This window comes from Ciconia boyciana, chromosome 4, assembly GCF_034638445.1.
Source record: "Ciconia boyciana chromosome 4, ASM3463844v1, whole genome shotgun sequence".
NCBI lineage: Eukaryota > Metazoa > Chordata > Aves > Ciconiiformes > Ciconiidae > Ciconia > Ciconia boyciana.
In genome coordinates this window covers 51,565,264-51,582,107 of record NC_132937.1, presented here as the reverse complement: position 1 = coordinate 51,582,107, position 16,844 = coordinate 51,565,264, and the positions used below count along the sequence as shown (strand labels likewise).

Here is a 16,844-nt window from a genome sequence, read left to right as displayed (position 1 = left end):
GAATGAAGAAGGCTGGATTTAATACAGGGGAAGTTAAGAGCGTTGTGCCCATGCCTGAGGATAGAGTAGCCTGTGGTGTTGCAGGGTGGAATTTATCTAGACTTCTCTTCTGCTTAGCCAATCCTGTGCTCATGCAGCCACTTCTGCTTTCTCACTTAAAGTTACTGAAGAATGAACATACTGAAAGGAATGTGTCTTTCCTGTGATGATTATCAATAAGTCAGACATTACCCTGTCTCCAGTGTCAGGCCATTAGGAACTGCATTCCTCTTCACCCTGCTGGATGTCCTTAGCTGACTGTCCATCAGTAAGAACATAACAAGCAGGGTGATGGAGATGGTGATGCTTCCCCTGGATCAGACTGAGCTTGCTTTACATGGTGATACTTAAACTGCAGTTTACCATTTGCTACAAGATCCATATAAAGGATCTTGAATTAGTACCTTAATATAGGTAGCACTTTCTACAACAGGATGGAAGAGTTTCCAGTGTATAACAAGTTGGGAGGTGGAATTTTGCTTGATGGCCACAAAATTAAAAAACATTCATTATATCTGAATACCTGGATTTTTATGAACGCAGTGATTGTCTCTGACAATGATGCTTGCAGAAGTTGAAGTGGGTGAGTGAAATTAAGTAACTAATGTTGTGTTAATGTGACTGTTTCTGAACGGTTTATTTCAGTTTCTCAAGTTGTGGCGTATGTAGGCTTTTCTCTCTACTAATGCATACAGTATTTCAGATATGGGGAGTCGGAGAGCCTTAGCGTTATTGTTCAGTTCCTCATAGGTTTAGAATTTTCTTTCTCAGATTGTTTTCATCCTCCCTTTATTTACATTGGATAAGTAAGTTTAAGGTAGAGTTAGACAATTAAAAAGGTAGCAGTAATCCTCATTATACAACTTTGTGTTCAAGAATTGCCACTAACAAATAACCTTTCTGTGTTAGCTTCTAGCTTTTATTGTCGTCATTGTGAGAATGCTTTCCTGATGCTAACCTCACCATAACATGGTTCTTACCTGGATCGCAAGACAAACTGTTTTATACACCAATAGATATGAAGGCATGAAGAAAAACAACCAGGCAAAAATTTGTCCTTAGCCATCCTTTGTAAATGCTTTCTTCTACAAGAGAGAAAGCTTTTCAGCCCTGACCTAAAAATTTAACTTCTGGAGAAAGTGTCTAGTAGCTAAAATTGGTCTTACCTTGCTTTTTTTTTTTTTAAAAAAAAAAAAAAGGAAAAAAAGTGCAGTGTACTGACATAATACCCCATAATGAAAGACCCTCCAGCACTTAACAAGTTTCCGTTTGTAAATCTCATCAAGTCCTGGGAGGTAGGTTATCCAGAGATAGGATTTACAGGAAGTGGTATTTGGCAAATGCTACCACTCTTTTCAGATTACCTTATCTCTTCTTATTATCATATCTCTTCTATTACGTTGCCTGTGGGAAAACGTATGGAGCCTGAACGAAAAATGTTGAAAAACCTGTTTTTAAAACCATGGAGAATATTTATTTGATATCCTTTCAGTGCTCCTGGAAATCTCAAATCTGTGTGCGAGGGACTTCAGGCCAAGTCAGTAGAAACCTTCTCACCAGCAACGGAGGTTTGGGCTTAGGTTTTAGTCAAAGTACCCTAACCAAAACCCAGAGCTGACTCATGATTCTTGTAGCTTCTTGCAATGTTAAGATGAGGCCTTCCAATTGCAGGTGGATGGAATTGACCTCAGAGATGCCAGCCACGAGCAAGCTGTGGAAGCCATACGGAAGGCAGGCAATCCTGTAGTCTTTATGGTACAGAGCATTATAAGCAGACCAAGGGTAAGCATAAAGAATATGAAAAGAGATGTAATATATAGTAATAGATGATACAAATGTTCAAGGTGGTGGTGTTTGGGAATGGGATATTTAATCCTGAATGTTCCATCTCAGCTATTTTAGGAACAAAGATTTGATTTAAGTATTATTTCTATTTAGAATGAAATCGATTTGGATTTGGAATTACCCTCCAGCACGCCGTCCTCAAACTATTTTGAAAAGCCTCAAGAAAGATAATTTGTTGGGGGGCAGAGTAGGAGTCTTAACTAAAACCAACTCTTAGAGATTGACAGCATGTCTGAGGAGCGCATGCAGAAATACAGCACTTGTTAAAAAGTTCATTGGACATTAATGAAAGGACTTAGAAGTACACGGAAGTTTTCTATCACTAAACTGCATGGACATTGCAGACAAAAGCTACTGAGCTTTCATATAAGTTGCTTGCATCACTAGAAACTAAACTTCCTCATTGTAGAGTCTGTGTAAGCTGCATGTTTATTTACTAGTTGTCTCATAACTCTTGTTCCCCAGCCAGAGTCTCTTTATAGCCCTTCTTCAGCTTCTGCTCCCTGTGGGCAGAAAACTACTAACCCATTTTATCGTCAGTCGCCTAAGGTAAAGTTGCATGAAAAAGCTCTGTTGAATGTTGGTTATTGATACTCAAGCTACTAAAGTAAGGCTTTTGCATTTGCTATGATGTGAACAAAGTTGCCACTGCTGAATGTTTAGGCCAGTTTGGGATGGGAATGATGCCATTACTTTATCACAACTTACTTTTATTTAGAGAATGCTCCTTTGCTATTTTTAATTGCAGTTGTTTGTTCTCTTTATTTTCCAGTTATTAAGCTTATTGGTTATTTCTTGATGTTTATTAACAAACCCTTGTTTCTCTGTAAGCAGAAACATTGCAAATGCTCTTACTGTACACATGCTTTGTGTTGTGATCTTTGTGAATGGCATTATATTTATTGTCTTCATCTTCTGAAACTTGCATCTGTACTTTATAAGAAGGTCTTATAAGGGAATTTCCTGCCTTCCTTCATGTGCAGTCACCCAGATAGCTAGCTGCCTGCACACAGTAGCTATATTTAATATGGTACCACTACGTATTTAGCAAAGCAGTTTCAAGCTACATGTTGCTAATGTCAGTTTCTTCCCCTTTGTTTTCTTCTTTCAGGCTACTGTAGTAGTTAAAGAGATCCTAAGTGTACTGCAGAATAGCCCAAATAATGCAAATGGGCTGTGAAAAGCTAGTTGATCGTTTTGCTAGACAGCAGTTACCCATCAAATCTGTGTTTCGTACTGATACTTCTCTGGGTATTTCTGAGTAAGAATTAATCTTTCACCATGGTTATGGTCCCAGACAATTTGTAGGGTTACAGCATTATGCTATAGGAAACGCTAGCTAGTTTCTGATACTTTAGCATCCTGGACACATTAATAAAATGCTGAAGACAAGTTAGTTGAAAAAAGAAAAAATAAAAAAGAAGGTAAAATAAATCCTGTTATTTTAGGTTTTGTTTTGCAAAAAAACAGTAAAAGGAAAAATACCCTCTATTTTAGCATTTGCTTTTCTTGTCCTAGACTGTTCAAGAGAGCATGCTTCATGCACACTGTTTAAAACCTACCTGTTTAGGCAAACCCAAATGCTCCATATTTTATCACAGTAGTCATTCCATATTAATACAATGCTGTTGCATGGCTTAGAATCTGAGCTAGCAGTAGTATTTTAGATGCTATGCCATCATAACAAAATACAAAAGGCAAGATTTTGACTTACAGTGGCTGATCATTTGTTTTCTCTTTTATAGGATTTCACTGTTTATATACAGAATGTTTGTGATGCTTTAGTTGCTTAAAATTTCATCAAGATACAATTTAAAATTTTATGCAGATGACAAATGTAATGGTTAAAGTGTAATAGGATCATTACACTGGCAAATTATTTTTCCCAGACTTCTCTTTATAAAAGACAAAATCAAATGTGAATTGCATGTGTACACAGAAAATCTTGTACTGTAGGGAAACTGCCTGTTGACTTTGATTGACTCACCAGTCAAGAAACCTTGTTCATGCACAGCTGTACTTTTTCATTGCTGAAGATACTGTATAACCAAGACATATGTTGTCTTACCAAATTACATTACTCTTTGTTTTGCAAAATGATATTTGAGAATAAACGTTTAGAGATGCATTTTCTATTTTCAGGAGCATTTAAAAAAACAAAATGCTTGTAGAAAATTTGTAAACAGCAACATATATCTGGATTAAATTACCGTGATATAAATGTATCAGTTGATGCTGCAAGGTTTTCACATTCCTTTCCACTTATAATGCTTCTTATTTTCCAGCGGTGTTAAACTTACAGCCCTAAGACGTTTAGGCAATTGCCAGATGGATGCACCTAGCGTAGAAATTACTTTTAAGTATATTTTGAATAGTATTTCCAACATACTATGCAAAATCAGAGCTGTCCCTTCTTTATTGAACAAGTTCTGATCTCGGAGTACAGTACAAAAACTACATAAGGAATCTAAATGATCAAATTAAATCCTTCAATTTTGTACAAATATGAAATTTTTTTGTTTTAAATAATAATAAAGAAGTACCTTGCATTGTTTAAGGAGAAGACCAGAGAATTTAGTTTCATTAAACTATAAATTCAGAAAATTATAGAGGCATGACACACATACAAAGTAATCTGTAAAAGTTATTGTTAGAGATGAAGTCTGTTTAGAGATCCTAATATTACTAAACCTTCTCTTTTGCAAAATACACAGTGAGTGTGTTACCACAAGAGGTAGATCAAATTATAAGAATTAATCTGTGGTTTTCAAAATAAAACTAAACCTAAGGCATTATTACAAAGAATTGTGTTTATTCTAATCCAGAAATCCACAATTTTATAATTAACTAATGTGTAAGAGTATCCCATATGCTGAGATGCTTGGACAAAATTGTAGAAATAGCACAGCAAGTAAATTTTCTGTTGTTCATGCTGCTGAATTCTGTACTTTGTGGGCTAGAACAGGTATGAGGATCGGTGCTTTTCCTCTACGCTCTGCTAAACATAGCTGATAGAAACACAGGGCCAATACAGTTTTGCTTACCTTCACATGTCTGTAGCAAAGTGCAGGAAGTGGACCTTGTTTGGTTAGCACAAACTGCTAAATAAATATGTTTTGTTTCATGAGTCACAGAGGGTTCATTTAAAAATGTTTTTGCTTAGTTTTTATTATGTTTTCCTTTTAGAACCCTTCCCTGCCTTTCCCAAAGAACAGTCTTTTCTGTAGGCCAGCTGTCTTCAGCAGCACTAACCCGTTTGCTGATTCTTCTCAGTTCAACACTAACAAGGTTGGATGATGACACACTGTCTGCTTTTGACTCACCAAACATTATACGTGTGCTTCTTTGCCGTTAGTGTCTCTCTGCATTTAAATTCTTTTATACCATTTTGGGTAAAATATTGTGCTGATGAGAGTGGAAATTCTGTGTAATGAATTAAAAAGACACACACACACATGCACATAGAAAAGTTTTGAAGAAGTTAAAAAATGCCAGCTCCATTAATCATAATGACTAAATCTGGTCTAATCAGAGCTACCAAAGGAGTAGGTTCTGAGTTACAAAATCAGTCCCTGTGGTATATGTTAAAATATCCACCTGAGTGTAACTCTCATCAGCATGAGGTGTTTTACTGCTATTTATTTTATTTTATGTGGTTAGGACTTTCCAGCTTTGATATCTCTTTTTTCTTTTTGCATGAAAACAAACATTGACAGCTTTTGTTTTATAATGCTGAAAATATTTTCCCTCTGCTTCTTGAAAATTCTCTTACTGCACCATGAACAGGATGCTGACATCTTTGGAAATATGAAAAACGTTAGATTCTGGGTTTTGTAGTTAGTGCTTACTGGATGTTATTCATATTGGGAACAGAGTTAATCTCTAACACAATAATAAATAAAGACCTAATTCTTATGTGCATGCATTTCTGATTTAATAAAATAATTTCTAGCTGGTTATACATCTTGGGAGTGATTGTGCCCTTTGTCTATTTTCCCATATTGTCAAATATATTGAATGTACAATGAACTCTTATGATATGATATGTGGTCTATAATTGCATGTGTGTTTTTTGAAATCTGTCTTTATGTTTGTTACAGTTCTGAGGAAAGGGAGTAGAAGCATAACATAAATGATGGCTCGTATTTTCTATATTTTGAAAAGTGTATTTCTGAAAAAAATTGCACATATTTTTAGAGAAAACCTAATGTTTCTGCAGTTTCTGCATAATTCCTTTTTTACCATTGAGATAAGAATGGTCTCTTGTCATCTCTGTCTGCTTCTGCTGAACTAAGGTTCATGTACAGTAAGAAACTTTGCTGAATCAGGGTCCTTAATAACCCCTTGAATACTTCTGCCTGCTTATAAATGGATTTAATAAAGTTGCTGCGGTTAGTAAAATGAATCCGTAATTGAAAATGAGTTGTTCATTAATAATACTGTGTATTGCCAAAGGTGCTGTAACATGTGGATTGCTGTTTTCTGTTACTGTAGGAGGTATCGAATCCAATTAGAGTTACCTTCCGTTGTTCCCCAACTAACCCTTTTGCTCCCACACCATTCAAGGTTTGTCTTGATTCCAGTGAGCGGGTCCTACTGTATGTGTGCTGTATGTTTGTACATGGCCTGTGACTGTGATACCTTCCGGAGTACTGCTTCTTCCTCTGTGTGTGCCTCCTTTGTTGAAAGCGATACTGCTCCAAACTTGCTGCCATTTTTAATAATTGCTTGGCTGTGATCGGAGTGACCCTGGTAGCCAAATGGATTCAGGCACTGTCTAATGCTTCGCATTTTAAATGAAATACTGTGCCGTGGCACACTGAAAGTATTTCATGAGTTAAAGCATTTTAGGTTTTTTGTGTGTGGCCCGATTCAGGGAGCAGAAGTCTTATGTGTGTGTAAACTGTGGGGGCCAGCTTCTGCTGCTGGCAGTGCATGTGTGGCAGGCTGAGTTCTGGAGGCAGGACGTGGTCCCCTCCACCCAAATGGCATTGTAACACCCTTTTCAGGCTGAACTTTCATTTCAGCATTTCCTTAAACATCAGACACGTTCAGATTTATGTACGTGTGCACAGAGGTACAGAAAGATGCATTTTTTTGTCAATCAGATCATGGTGGCTGCAGTTCCTAAGTGCTAATCTGTCAGGATGTAGCCATACATCTACACCTTACAGATCTTCCAGAGATCCTTGACAGCAATTTTTTGTTCTTTTTTTTGGTCATGTTTTCTTTAATTTTGCAAAGTTCATGGACACTGTCATTTACCAAGAGTACCACTAAAGTGAGATGTTAATTTTGGTTTTAAAACACAGAGGCTACTGTAAGGTCTGCTCATCTGGTCTGCTTTCACACTGTATTTCCTCATTTTTTCAGTATGTTATGTAGCTTTCTAGTTAAAACTCTAGGAAGCACTCTGAAAAATTAGTGTTTCTAGAACTACTGTCCCCTTCACCCCTCCTTGAGGGAGAGGTCTGTCACCAACTTTTCTCCATGGTGGATACAGGAATTTTTGATTATGAAAAATCACTTTGAATGTTATTAAGTAGTGTTTCCACCCTACTCTGATTCTGATGGGTGACAATCTCTTTGCTAGAATTTGCTGCTTCACTTGAGGTTTATGTCTGCCCGGTAACTATTAACAAGTTTTAGAGTATAATTTGCATAAACTGTAAATAATTCCTACATGAAGTTTAGAGATGCAATGTATCATCTCACCAGGATGGCATTGTCTTAGATTTGAAGCACAGATCAATGTGACGGATATAATGGTACAAAAAATCATATGGCATTTCTATGGCATTTTTTATATAAATGATTGTCTTGGGTGCCACATTAAAACTTCCCACACTTTTGACATTTAATGACTTCTTAGGCTCCTTTTTCATGGAGAAGCAGAATGAGGGAACTGAAATAGGACATTTGCGTTTTCTTTAAATCTTTGGAGTATACAGAGAGTGAAGGTAACTCATTTTCCCTGAGAGATCGGACCTTCTTTAAATCTCACTATGACTAAATTGGTAACTTTCTATTTTTTTCAACACCTTCAATTTAAAGCAGATTGAAGTCTTCCAAGGTGTATGTTGTTATCCATTTCACTGTTGCCTCTGATGAAGAAATTGACTTAGTGTTTTTGACACCCAGAGACACTATCTGAGATACTGTGTTCAAACTTTTGCTAATGGAGGTAACGAAAGCTGAAATGACGAGAACAGGGCTATGAAGCTAGGGCAACACCTGAATATCCTAGTGTTGGAAAACTGCTTGGTTTTCATCTAAAGTTTTTGTTGTTTACATCAACAGCTGATCTGCCAAGTATCAGTCTCTCGGTCGTGCATAAGCTTCAGAATGATGATATTCAGACAGGAGTTTCTTGCCTACATGTTTACTCTGAGCAAGCCAAAATGATATAAATTGCAGACATTTAGCCAAATCCCTGATCAGAGTCCATATTCCTCAGGGAAACTAACTTGAATGGAGGCTTGCCAGATTGTGGATTTGGGCGTTTAACCATTATATTGCAGTAGTCATGTGTTTATACTTCTAACTTTTTGTGAATATGAATAGACCACATACATCAAGACCAAGATTTTTCTCCTTTATGATTTAATCTGTATCCTCCTTTATTTGATCTCCCCCGTGCAGCTTATAGGAAACCAGTAAATAAGACTGAGAAAGTCCAGTTACTGTGGATTTCTTCAGTTATATCTGTATTGTTTTGTTTTTAAATTGTCCTTTCAGTTAATACACCAGTTATTTTCTTTTTTCTGGAGGCATTTTTCAAAGCACCAAGTTCTTTGTTTCCTTTCCCTTTCCTCCTATTTAGCTTCCAAAGAGTATCATAGGAAGAAATTATATGCAGTGGCTTTTAAAAATAAAATGAAGTAGAAGTCTTTTACAAATATGGCATTAAAAACAAAATCACTTCAGTCTTCATAAGAGACTTTTTCTGAAATGTAAAGTGGCACATAAAACTTTACTGAATTGGGCTTTTATTGTGAGTTCTGTTTGCTTCCAAATACATTTTGGAGTGATGTTATCTCTTACCTTGCCTGGTGTTTGTTTCTATCTTTGATCTCTTGCAGCCTTTCTGTGCCGTGTTACTCATTTAGAATTCCATCTGCTTGGTATTTAAACTTCAAAGCCATAGTCATTGCCATTTTGACATTTTTGTATACTAGTTTGCTGTACATGGAGTCTGCATCTGCTTAGCCACTGCATTTTTCTTATTCTCCACAGGCATTTGGTCAGTCTGATTTAGAGCCAGAAAAGACTTCGCTTTGTAACTTGCCTCTGCCCCCTCCTTCAGCATTTTCAGGAATGAGCTGTGATGTTGCACAGTCATCTTCTAGCAGAGTCCCAGAGGATGTGGAGAAAGAGGATGAGTTCGGTTACAGCTGGAGTAAGTTTATCCTTTGTGATAATGTTTGAAATATTCAGTGTTGAAATAGCACTGTAGCAGAAGATATGGGAGGTCCAGTTTGAACTACTTTGTTCTTGTGTGCTTTGTGGTTTGGGTGTTAAGTGTTGCTGTCAACTTTCAGTTGTGCTTGGTCAGATGCACATGGTGAAATACAAAACTAATTTGTTCTCCTTCATTGCACTCCAGTCTCTGTTTTCCTCTGTGGTCCAGATTCACTGTTTCACGTGTAGGACTACTTGAAGAATTTCAGTGTACTCTAGGTAACTGATGGCAGTGACAGATGTGATAGCTTCTATTACCTGAAGGTGTTACTGGAGGAAAGCTTATTGCTTCTATGTGTGAAAAGTCTTTTTTTAAGAGAAGCGTTAATGTTTTCCGAAGTTAGAAGGAAAACAAGGAACTAGAAATACTAAATCACCTAAGGCTTAGCTTAAAAGAAAGTGTGGTGTACACTTAAAATTTTCTCATCTAGTTGGGATTCTTCTGTCAGATACTGCCCACAGGACACTGATCTTCACTATCTAGGTGACTTCTAAAACTTTCTAATGTAAATCCAACCTCTGCTGCTCACACTTTTACATTTAGAAAAGATCGTGCAGCGCTATGGAAGTCTACCAGGGGAGCTACACGTGATTGAGCTGGAAAAAGGAAGGACAGGTCTGGGACTTAGTCTTGCTGGTAACAAAGACCGATCCAGGATGAGCGTCTTTATAGTGGGAATTGATCCAAATGGAGCAGCTGGCAAAGATGGCAGGTTACAGATTGCAGATGAGTTACTAGAGGTGAGTTTTTGCAATTTATACTGAAACACAAACATACTGACTTAAAATGCACCCAAATACTAGATTCTTGCTGCAATATAGATGTTCTTCAGTGGACTTCGAAATCCCCAAGTTACCCAAGTTGACATCACTATGCTACCAGATTTTCATTCTGGTGCATGCCAAATGGTTGCAGCTGGGATTTTTTTTTTCCTGGTTATAGTAGTACTAAGTAAAGGTGTGTGTGTATTTAAAATGGATAAAAATGGGGGATGACAGCAGTTTCTGGGTTATGGAGATGTATGAAAGGGCAATGCATTGCATACCGTGGAAAACAGAGCAGTCCTTTAGTGCTCCAGACTTTCTAATTACTTCTCTGTCTACTGGAAGTGTGATAATATCAGAATATTTTTACATTGTGTGACATATAAAATGGAAATTAAATTGGGGAAACAGGAACAGATCCATTTGTATTATGGACTTTAATCTCATGACACATTCAGGCTGTTTCCTAGTGGCTTTGTGGAGGGACCCAGCCGCTGAATGTGTGGCTAACATTCCCAATATGTATATCAGCACAACGTGTATTTTTATATTACCACAGTTCAGTTAATGATACTAGCAGATGTATTCTCTGCTATAGCTTTTCCCATTCTTTCTGATAGCAGTAGGTAACATTACCCTCACAGAAATGCTTTGTGTAACTTCAAAACTGTATGTGGAGGTGCTTGAGGATGCACTGGGGAGATGGTACAGGGAGGGAATGGTGAAACTGAACAAAGCTTGAGGGAGACACTAAGAAAGTAAGTTATGTAGGCTGGCAGTTGCAGGCTAGGAGAGAAACTAAGGCATTTGTGGCACTGTGGACCTAGTCTCATGGAGGGATCTGTTAGTTGCAGAGTCCAATGTTACCTGCTAGATGGTTCTTTTGAATCAGTTAAAATGTCTGGTTTTAAAACCTTGATGTTGTGGATGCTTAGTACCCTGAGAACACATCAAAACACATCTCACTGAGTCTGCTCTCATGTGATTTCTTGCTTGCTGTCCACAGTGTAAACCTGCAAACTGATGCTAAGAGGTTGTCTCAAACTCTTCTGAGAGGAGACATCTGAGCTTGCTCTTTATGTTCCCGAGTAGCTGTCCATCAGCTGTGGCGGGACATGCCCCATCCCCCAGCTTACAGCCTGACCATGATTCTTCACAAGCCCATGGCAAACACTGGAAGCAGTGCTGCGTCTGGATTGTCACCTCCAGTGTAAATGGCAGGGCTCAGTAGCCCTGTGACCGTGCCTCATGGACACAGCCTGCGTGGGAGCTGAGGGGTTGCTGTTATGCCCAGCCCTCAGTTCATTGTCTTGTGTTTGTTGCTCACTGTTCACTGTTTCTCTGCTTTTCTGCTTCTCTCAGTACTACCTGGATGTGTGTGGACCCTTTGTATAGGTCCAAGCTGTCCTTTTCCAGTTATTTCCTCTTTCTTAGAGTGGACTTCTGCACTGCAGTTTTCCATTTCCAAGAACAAATGCAACTAATAAGATGTGAGCGAATAATGGCCTTATTCTGCAAATTCGCACTGATACCTCCAATCATGTCTGAATCATAGGAGCTTCAAGGTGTTTCAGTGAGTCTGCTGTACCAAATGAAGATAATGACTGTCAGGTCAAATCTTCAGATTGTAAATGCACCAGTGTTCAGACTCCTGTGTATAAAGTGCCTGGCTCTGAGCTGAGATTTGATAATTAATAGCGATCCTGTTGCTGGGTATAAGTGATTCATTTATTTGTTATGGTTAGTATTTCCCATGGCCCTGCTTTATCACCACATCAGTCATGAGGTGATCAATGGCAAGTGGAAATAGATTATAAATTGACAAATAGATTAAGTCAACACAGTATCACTCAGAGAATGACATTTTTAGCACTGTGACAGTGTTAGTCTGAAATCAAACTGTAAGGAATTTTTTACTGGAAGAAGGGAGTGAAAGCAGGATACAATATACTCTGTTATTTTAATACAATTTCTGTGTTAGCCAGTGATGTGGGATAATTCTTTTAAAGCTTAAAAAATAGTTTAAGAATAAGGGAATAAAAATATTTTGAGGAATAATTTCTGCCTTCCTTTGTATAGATAAATGGGCAAATACTCTATGGAAGGACTCATCAGAATGCTTCCTCAATAATCAAATGTGCACCATCTAAAGTAAAAATAATCTTTATCAGGTGAGTTCTGGTTAAAGGTTTGGCTAAAAAGGGTTATTTTTAATATGCTCAGGTTTTGCATAGAATGTTTGTTTTATTTTTAATTTTGGTAAGGTAGATGTGCTTTTGAACCCAGTTCTTAGTAGTTGCTAAATATGCTTTGAGTTTTCTGTTTTGATATTTGCATTGTGAGTGCCAGAAATAAAGTAAAAGAAAGGGCTAGACTTAAACTTGTTCTAAGAAATACAGTGCTGTATTACTGCATTCTTACTACATTCTTTAACTGAATCTATTGTAGAAATAAAGATGCAGTAAATCAGATGGCTGTTTGCCCTGCAAAGTCAGTAGAGGCTTCACAGTGTACTTCAGGGACACTTCAAAATCAAGAGGTAAAATAAATTTTTGTTTTTCTCATTTCACTGAGACACTAACATTGTTCTGGATAGAGGATTGCCCTGTCTGCTTAGCAAATAATACAAAAGAAAAAGAAATCCAAGGGAAAAACAAATGAGATTTTAATAAAGCCACTAAATTTAGTACAGCTGTGCTCAATTCTATTTTACATTATGTTCATCTAAACTATGAAGTAAATCTAATATTCCCATGAATAGGGCTATAGCAGTTTAAATGAATCCAGAAAATGATCAGACTCACTTTAAATGTTTGTGTGCTACTTTATTTTGGTGCAAAATGTTGAATATAGTTGCTTACAGTTATGTTTTCATTTTCTGTTAGATTGATACCAGTGGTGCAAACTCCAGTGCTTGTTCTGACTTCAGTTCATGTAAAAACATTCAGTATGTGGAACTCCCTAAGGTATGTGCTGAAAATTAAATTTACATCAGCCACATTTGTATTCACTAAGTTGCTTTTTTGTAATGGAGTCCCTCTTATGGCAAACAAACTTTGTCCCTTACTTACTGGAAGTCAGAACAGAGATCTCTAGAGGTCTTCTCTTCCTATTTGTGAATGGACCCCAAAGTTTTCCTGACATAATGACTGCCTTTGGCAACCTCAGGAGTCTCTTTAAATTCACATAAATTTGCCAATTGCTCTGTGCCTCTGGAAGAAGTCACCTCTTGTCCTATTGGCAAAACTTTTGGTAACCAGCTGCTGGTGGTGCCTCAGGTAAAATCATTGCCTTAGTTGTTCAAAGTAAATGAATTAGCAGATTATAAGCACCAAATCCCCCAAACAACATGCATATTTGGTGGAAATTATGCAGCTGGGAGAAAATGGCCAGGTGTTCTGTAACTATGAAGCTGCTAAAGGAGGGTGGAGAAATTGCTGCTCCTGCTTATTGACATGGAGAAGACAGTTGCATTCAGTGGACATAAGGATAGAGACTTGTGAACTGTTGGTAAGTTTTTCTCCTTGGAAGGCATCTAGCCTTCCATTATTAACCAGGAGAATATCTTACAGATGATGGTATCTGGATGATTTAATTCTAGGTGAAAGCATTAGGGAAATTTCACTCTGCCACAAACATTTACTCATTTCATGGGAATAGCATACATTTTTCTGTCCTCTGTATTTTCCACTCCTGTGTGTATTTTTTCAGTGGTTTCAAATAATGAATTTAAGCTATATCATGAAGCTTTATTTTCCTCAGTTCATAGTTTCCAAATATTTTGTTTCTTACTGCTATTTATGAATTTAACAACTGAATCGCAATTAACCTTGTAAGTTTCAAAGGACTGGTTTTGAATTTAGAAGTGTTTTAGATTTATCTTGGTAGGTTGGTAGGATTTATCTTATAGGTTGGTAGGATTTATCTTGTTTGTAGGTTGGCAAAATCTATTTCAGAAACAGATTAGTTTAAAACAAAAATATTGAAGCATTGTGAAAACCCAAAGTTTTGTCTGCAGGCTTCACTAGTCTTTAGTGAATGTATTCTAACATTTTGATAAACATAGTACCTAACCATTTGCATTTTTCTGTTTGCCCCAGGATCAAGGAGGCTTGGGAATTGCCATTAGTGAAGAAGACACAATTAATGGAGTAGTTATTAAGAGCTTAAATGATCATGGTGCAGCAGCAAAGGTGTGAAAATATTTAAAATCCAAATAGGGAATGAAAAATGTTTTTTGGAGTAGCATCCAGAGCTCATATTTTTTATTCTGTGTTATTTCCAGGATGGACGAATCAAAGTTGGAGATCAGATCCTGGCAGTGGATGATGAAATTGTTGTGGGATATCCAGTAGAAAAGGTGCTTCTGAAGTGTCAGGAATGTTGCAGAAATGACACCACTTAGTGTAGGAGGTGATTGTGTCTTAAACAAACCAGTGGGGTTTTCACGACCCATACTCTGACTTCATTTGCAAAGCTGGCTAAAGAACCAAAGATCTGCAGACATTGTCTGGATAAGGAAACTACTGCAGAATAAGCTAAAGCTCAAATTTAAAGCTCAGCTGCTATTTTACATTAATGCACTACATGAATTGTCTGTCTCTGTGCTACAAATGTGATATTTTTTTTTCCTCTGTGGTTTAGATCTGATGACTGAGAGGCACTTAGTTGTGGGATAAAAGCCATGAACTATCGCTCAATAATAACTCTTCATAGCTACTCCACTTTAAAAGTATTAGAACCAGTAAAATTAACATGTGTAAATCTACATGGGTGAGTTGCATCAGTGGTAACTCACTGTGCTTATACATGGGGAGTGTCTGTCATAATGGCGTCATTATATTCCAAGCCTGGTATTTCAACCCTTTGGAGAAAACTGTCTCCATTTCTAAATAACAAGATTTATTTCTAACTTCTAGCTCTGCAAACTCAATTTGGGTTGTGTATCAAGGAGGGCTTTTTTCTAGCACGTGCCTTGCTACCAAGAAAAGTGATTCTTTAGGCATGAGAAGATCACTTTCTGTTTGTTAAAGGGCAATTAGGAGAGCATCCGTCTTACTCTTTGATGTGCTGCTATCTCTGAAGCAGTAAATGAGTCAGAGATAGTGAAGTTGTCTGCAGGGAAGTAGGTAGGCTTTGGAAGAAGAGACAGAGAGATTGAGTAAGTAATTTCTGAAAATACTTTAATTCTACTGAAATGTAAAGTCTTGGGAGGATTTGTTGTTTTTCTGTGAGATGGCAATTAATTTTGAAGGTTTTTCAGTATCCCCTTAAACTAGATTTTGCGTTACATCCTAGTGTCCTTCTCTCCCTCCCATAGTTCAGAGAGTATTTTCAGGTTTTCCCTCCAGCTGGGCATCTGATTAAGGAGCTAAGATGGCAGTAGCACATTTATTTAAATAAGTAGATTTTTTGGCATTGACTTCTGTGGGATCAGAATTGGGCTCCACCCAAGCATTAAAAGACAATACTAGTTTTCCAATTTTTCTAATAATGCTCTGTAAGCACAGTATTTTGTCCAAAGAGCCATTGAAAGACTGCCATATTCTTGTCTGTATTGCTACTTGATTAACATCAGCCAGGTCTGGTCCACAGTTAAGTCTGTTGTTGTTTCTTATAAAAAACATCAATATTTGTCTTGTTCATTACCAAGAAAACCTGCAGGATTGTGACTTGTAGCTCCAATTTGCAGAACAGTTCTGCTTTATGTTTGTTTTACAATTGAACAGTCCAGTTACACTCTTCCCCAGCTTTTCTGTTTATCACTCAGTTTATTAGTCTCCTGAAGACATCCAAAACTATGGTGAAGCTTACAATCAATTCAGCAGAGACTGATAGCCTGACTGCAGCACCAGCCCCTTCCAGCACTGCCCTAGCAGAGAGGAGGAATATGCAGCTGCTAGCAACTGTCCCCTCTTCCAGCTCACCAGAACCAGAAGCAATCAAAAGTAAGGTTCTCCTTATGTGTCTATCTTCACGGGGATTGTGACATAAAAATGAAGACCCAGCTTGTAAACAAGTTTTCTCTTTTTGTGTGCTCTCAGCTGTATTCTGAGTTGCACTTTCTAGTACTTACAGATTACAGATCCATCTAAATAAAGCAGTGAGGCTCCACACTGAAGGCAAGACCTAACTCTTGCCTTCCCACTGGCCTGTTGTAGATGTGGGAGGATGGAGGGATTTCCTTCTCCCTCCCAAAGGCCGTACAGCAGATGCCTCTGTCATGGTTGTCTAGAGCTAAGTGGAAGGCATTCCTTTAAATGAGGGAGAAAAGTTCATGTCATCTTTCCTAGAACAGGGGGATGGTTGAAACTTACCATTTATGACTAGCCACGTTTGACTCTCCCCCTTTAGAGTGGGGAGTTGAGATGCGACCGATTGATGATGGTTATTGGTTAAGCAACACACTACTAAGAAGCTAATAGTAACTTAATTGAGTAATGTGCACATCACAGTTAATTTATATGTACATCACTGCAGGTATTACTGAGTCACATTTCTGTTGCTTATTACTGACAGTAATATTGATACACAATTATACTACCATAAAGAAATCTTAAGAATGACATGGGAGACCTACGAGGTAGTAAGTCTGTTGTCTTCCCTTCTGCATTTAGTTTTAGGGTAAAATCTAATGCTCTGTCCAAGTCTATCCTTTCCACCTCCACCCTGCCACACCAAGTCTTAGGGATAAAGACCTGATGAAGATTTCAGCAGCGCTCCCTCCAGCATCC

General features: G+C 37.7%; 1 protein-coding gene across 22 annotated transcripts in view; it reads left to right on the top strand.

The window, feature by feature from the left end:
• The window catches only part of MPDZ (multiple PDZ domain crumbs cell polarity complex component), a 139,885-nt gene that overhangs the window by 67,053 nt on the left and 55,988 nt on the right, over window positions 1-16,844 (top strand). For 19 of the 22 annotated variants that reach the window (XR_012042026.1, XR_012042038.1, XR_012042039.1 and 16 more), the window contains 9 exons: window positions 1,711-1,821; window positions 9,121-9,283; window positions 9,890-10,086; window positions 12,190-12,281; window positions 12,559-12,649; window positions 12,996-13,076; window positions 14,211-14,303; window positions 14,396-14,470; window positions 15,881-16,058. Coding sequence is in view for 1 of the 22 variants with exons in the window: in XM_072858910.1 (XP_072715011.1) it covers window positions 1,711-1,821; window positions 9,121-9,283; window positions 9,890-10,086; window positions 12,190-12,281; window positions 12,559-12,649; window positions 12,996-13,076; window positions 14,211-14,303; window positions 14,396-14,470; window positions 15,881-16,058 (1,081 nt within the window). In the remaining 21 variants the exon portion in view is untranslated. The remainder of the gene's footprint in view (window positions 1-1,710; window positions 1,822-9,120; window positions 9,284-9,889; window positions 10,087-12,189; window positions 12,282-12,558; window positions 12,650-12,995; window positions 13,077-14,210; window positions 14,304-14,395; window positions 14,471-15,880; window positions 16,059-16,844) is intronic. The other 3 variants (XR_012042043.1, XR_012042041.1, XR_012042045.1) reach the window with 1 other exon arrangement.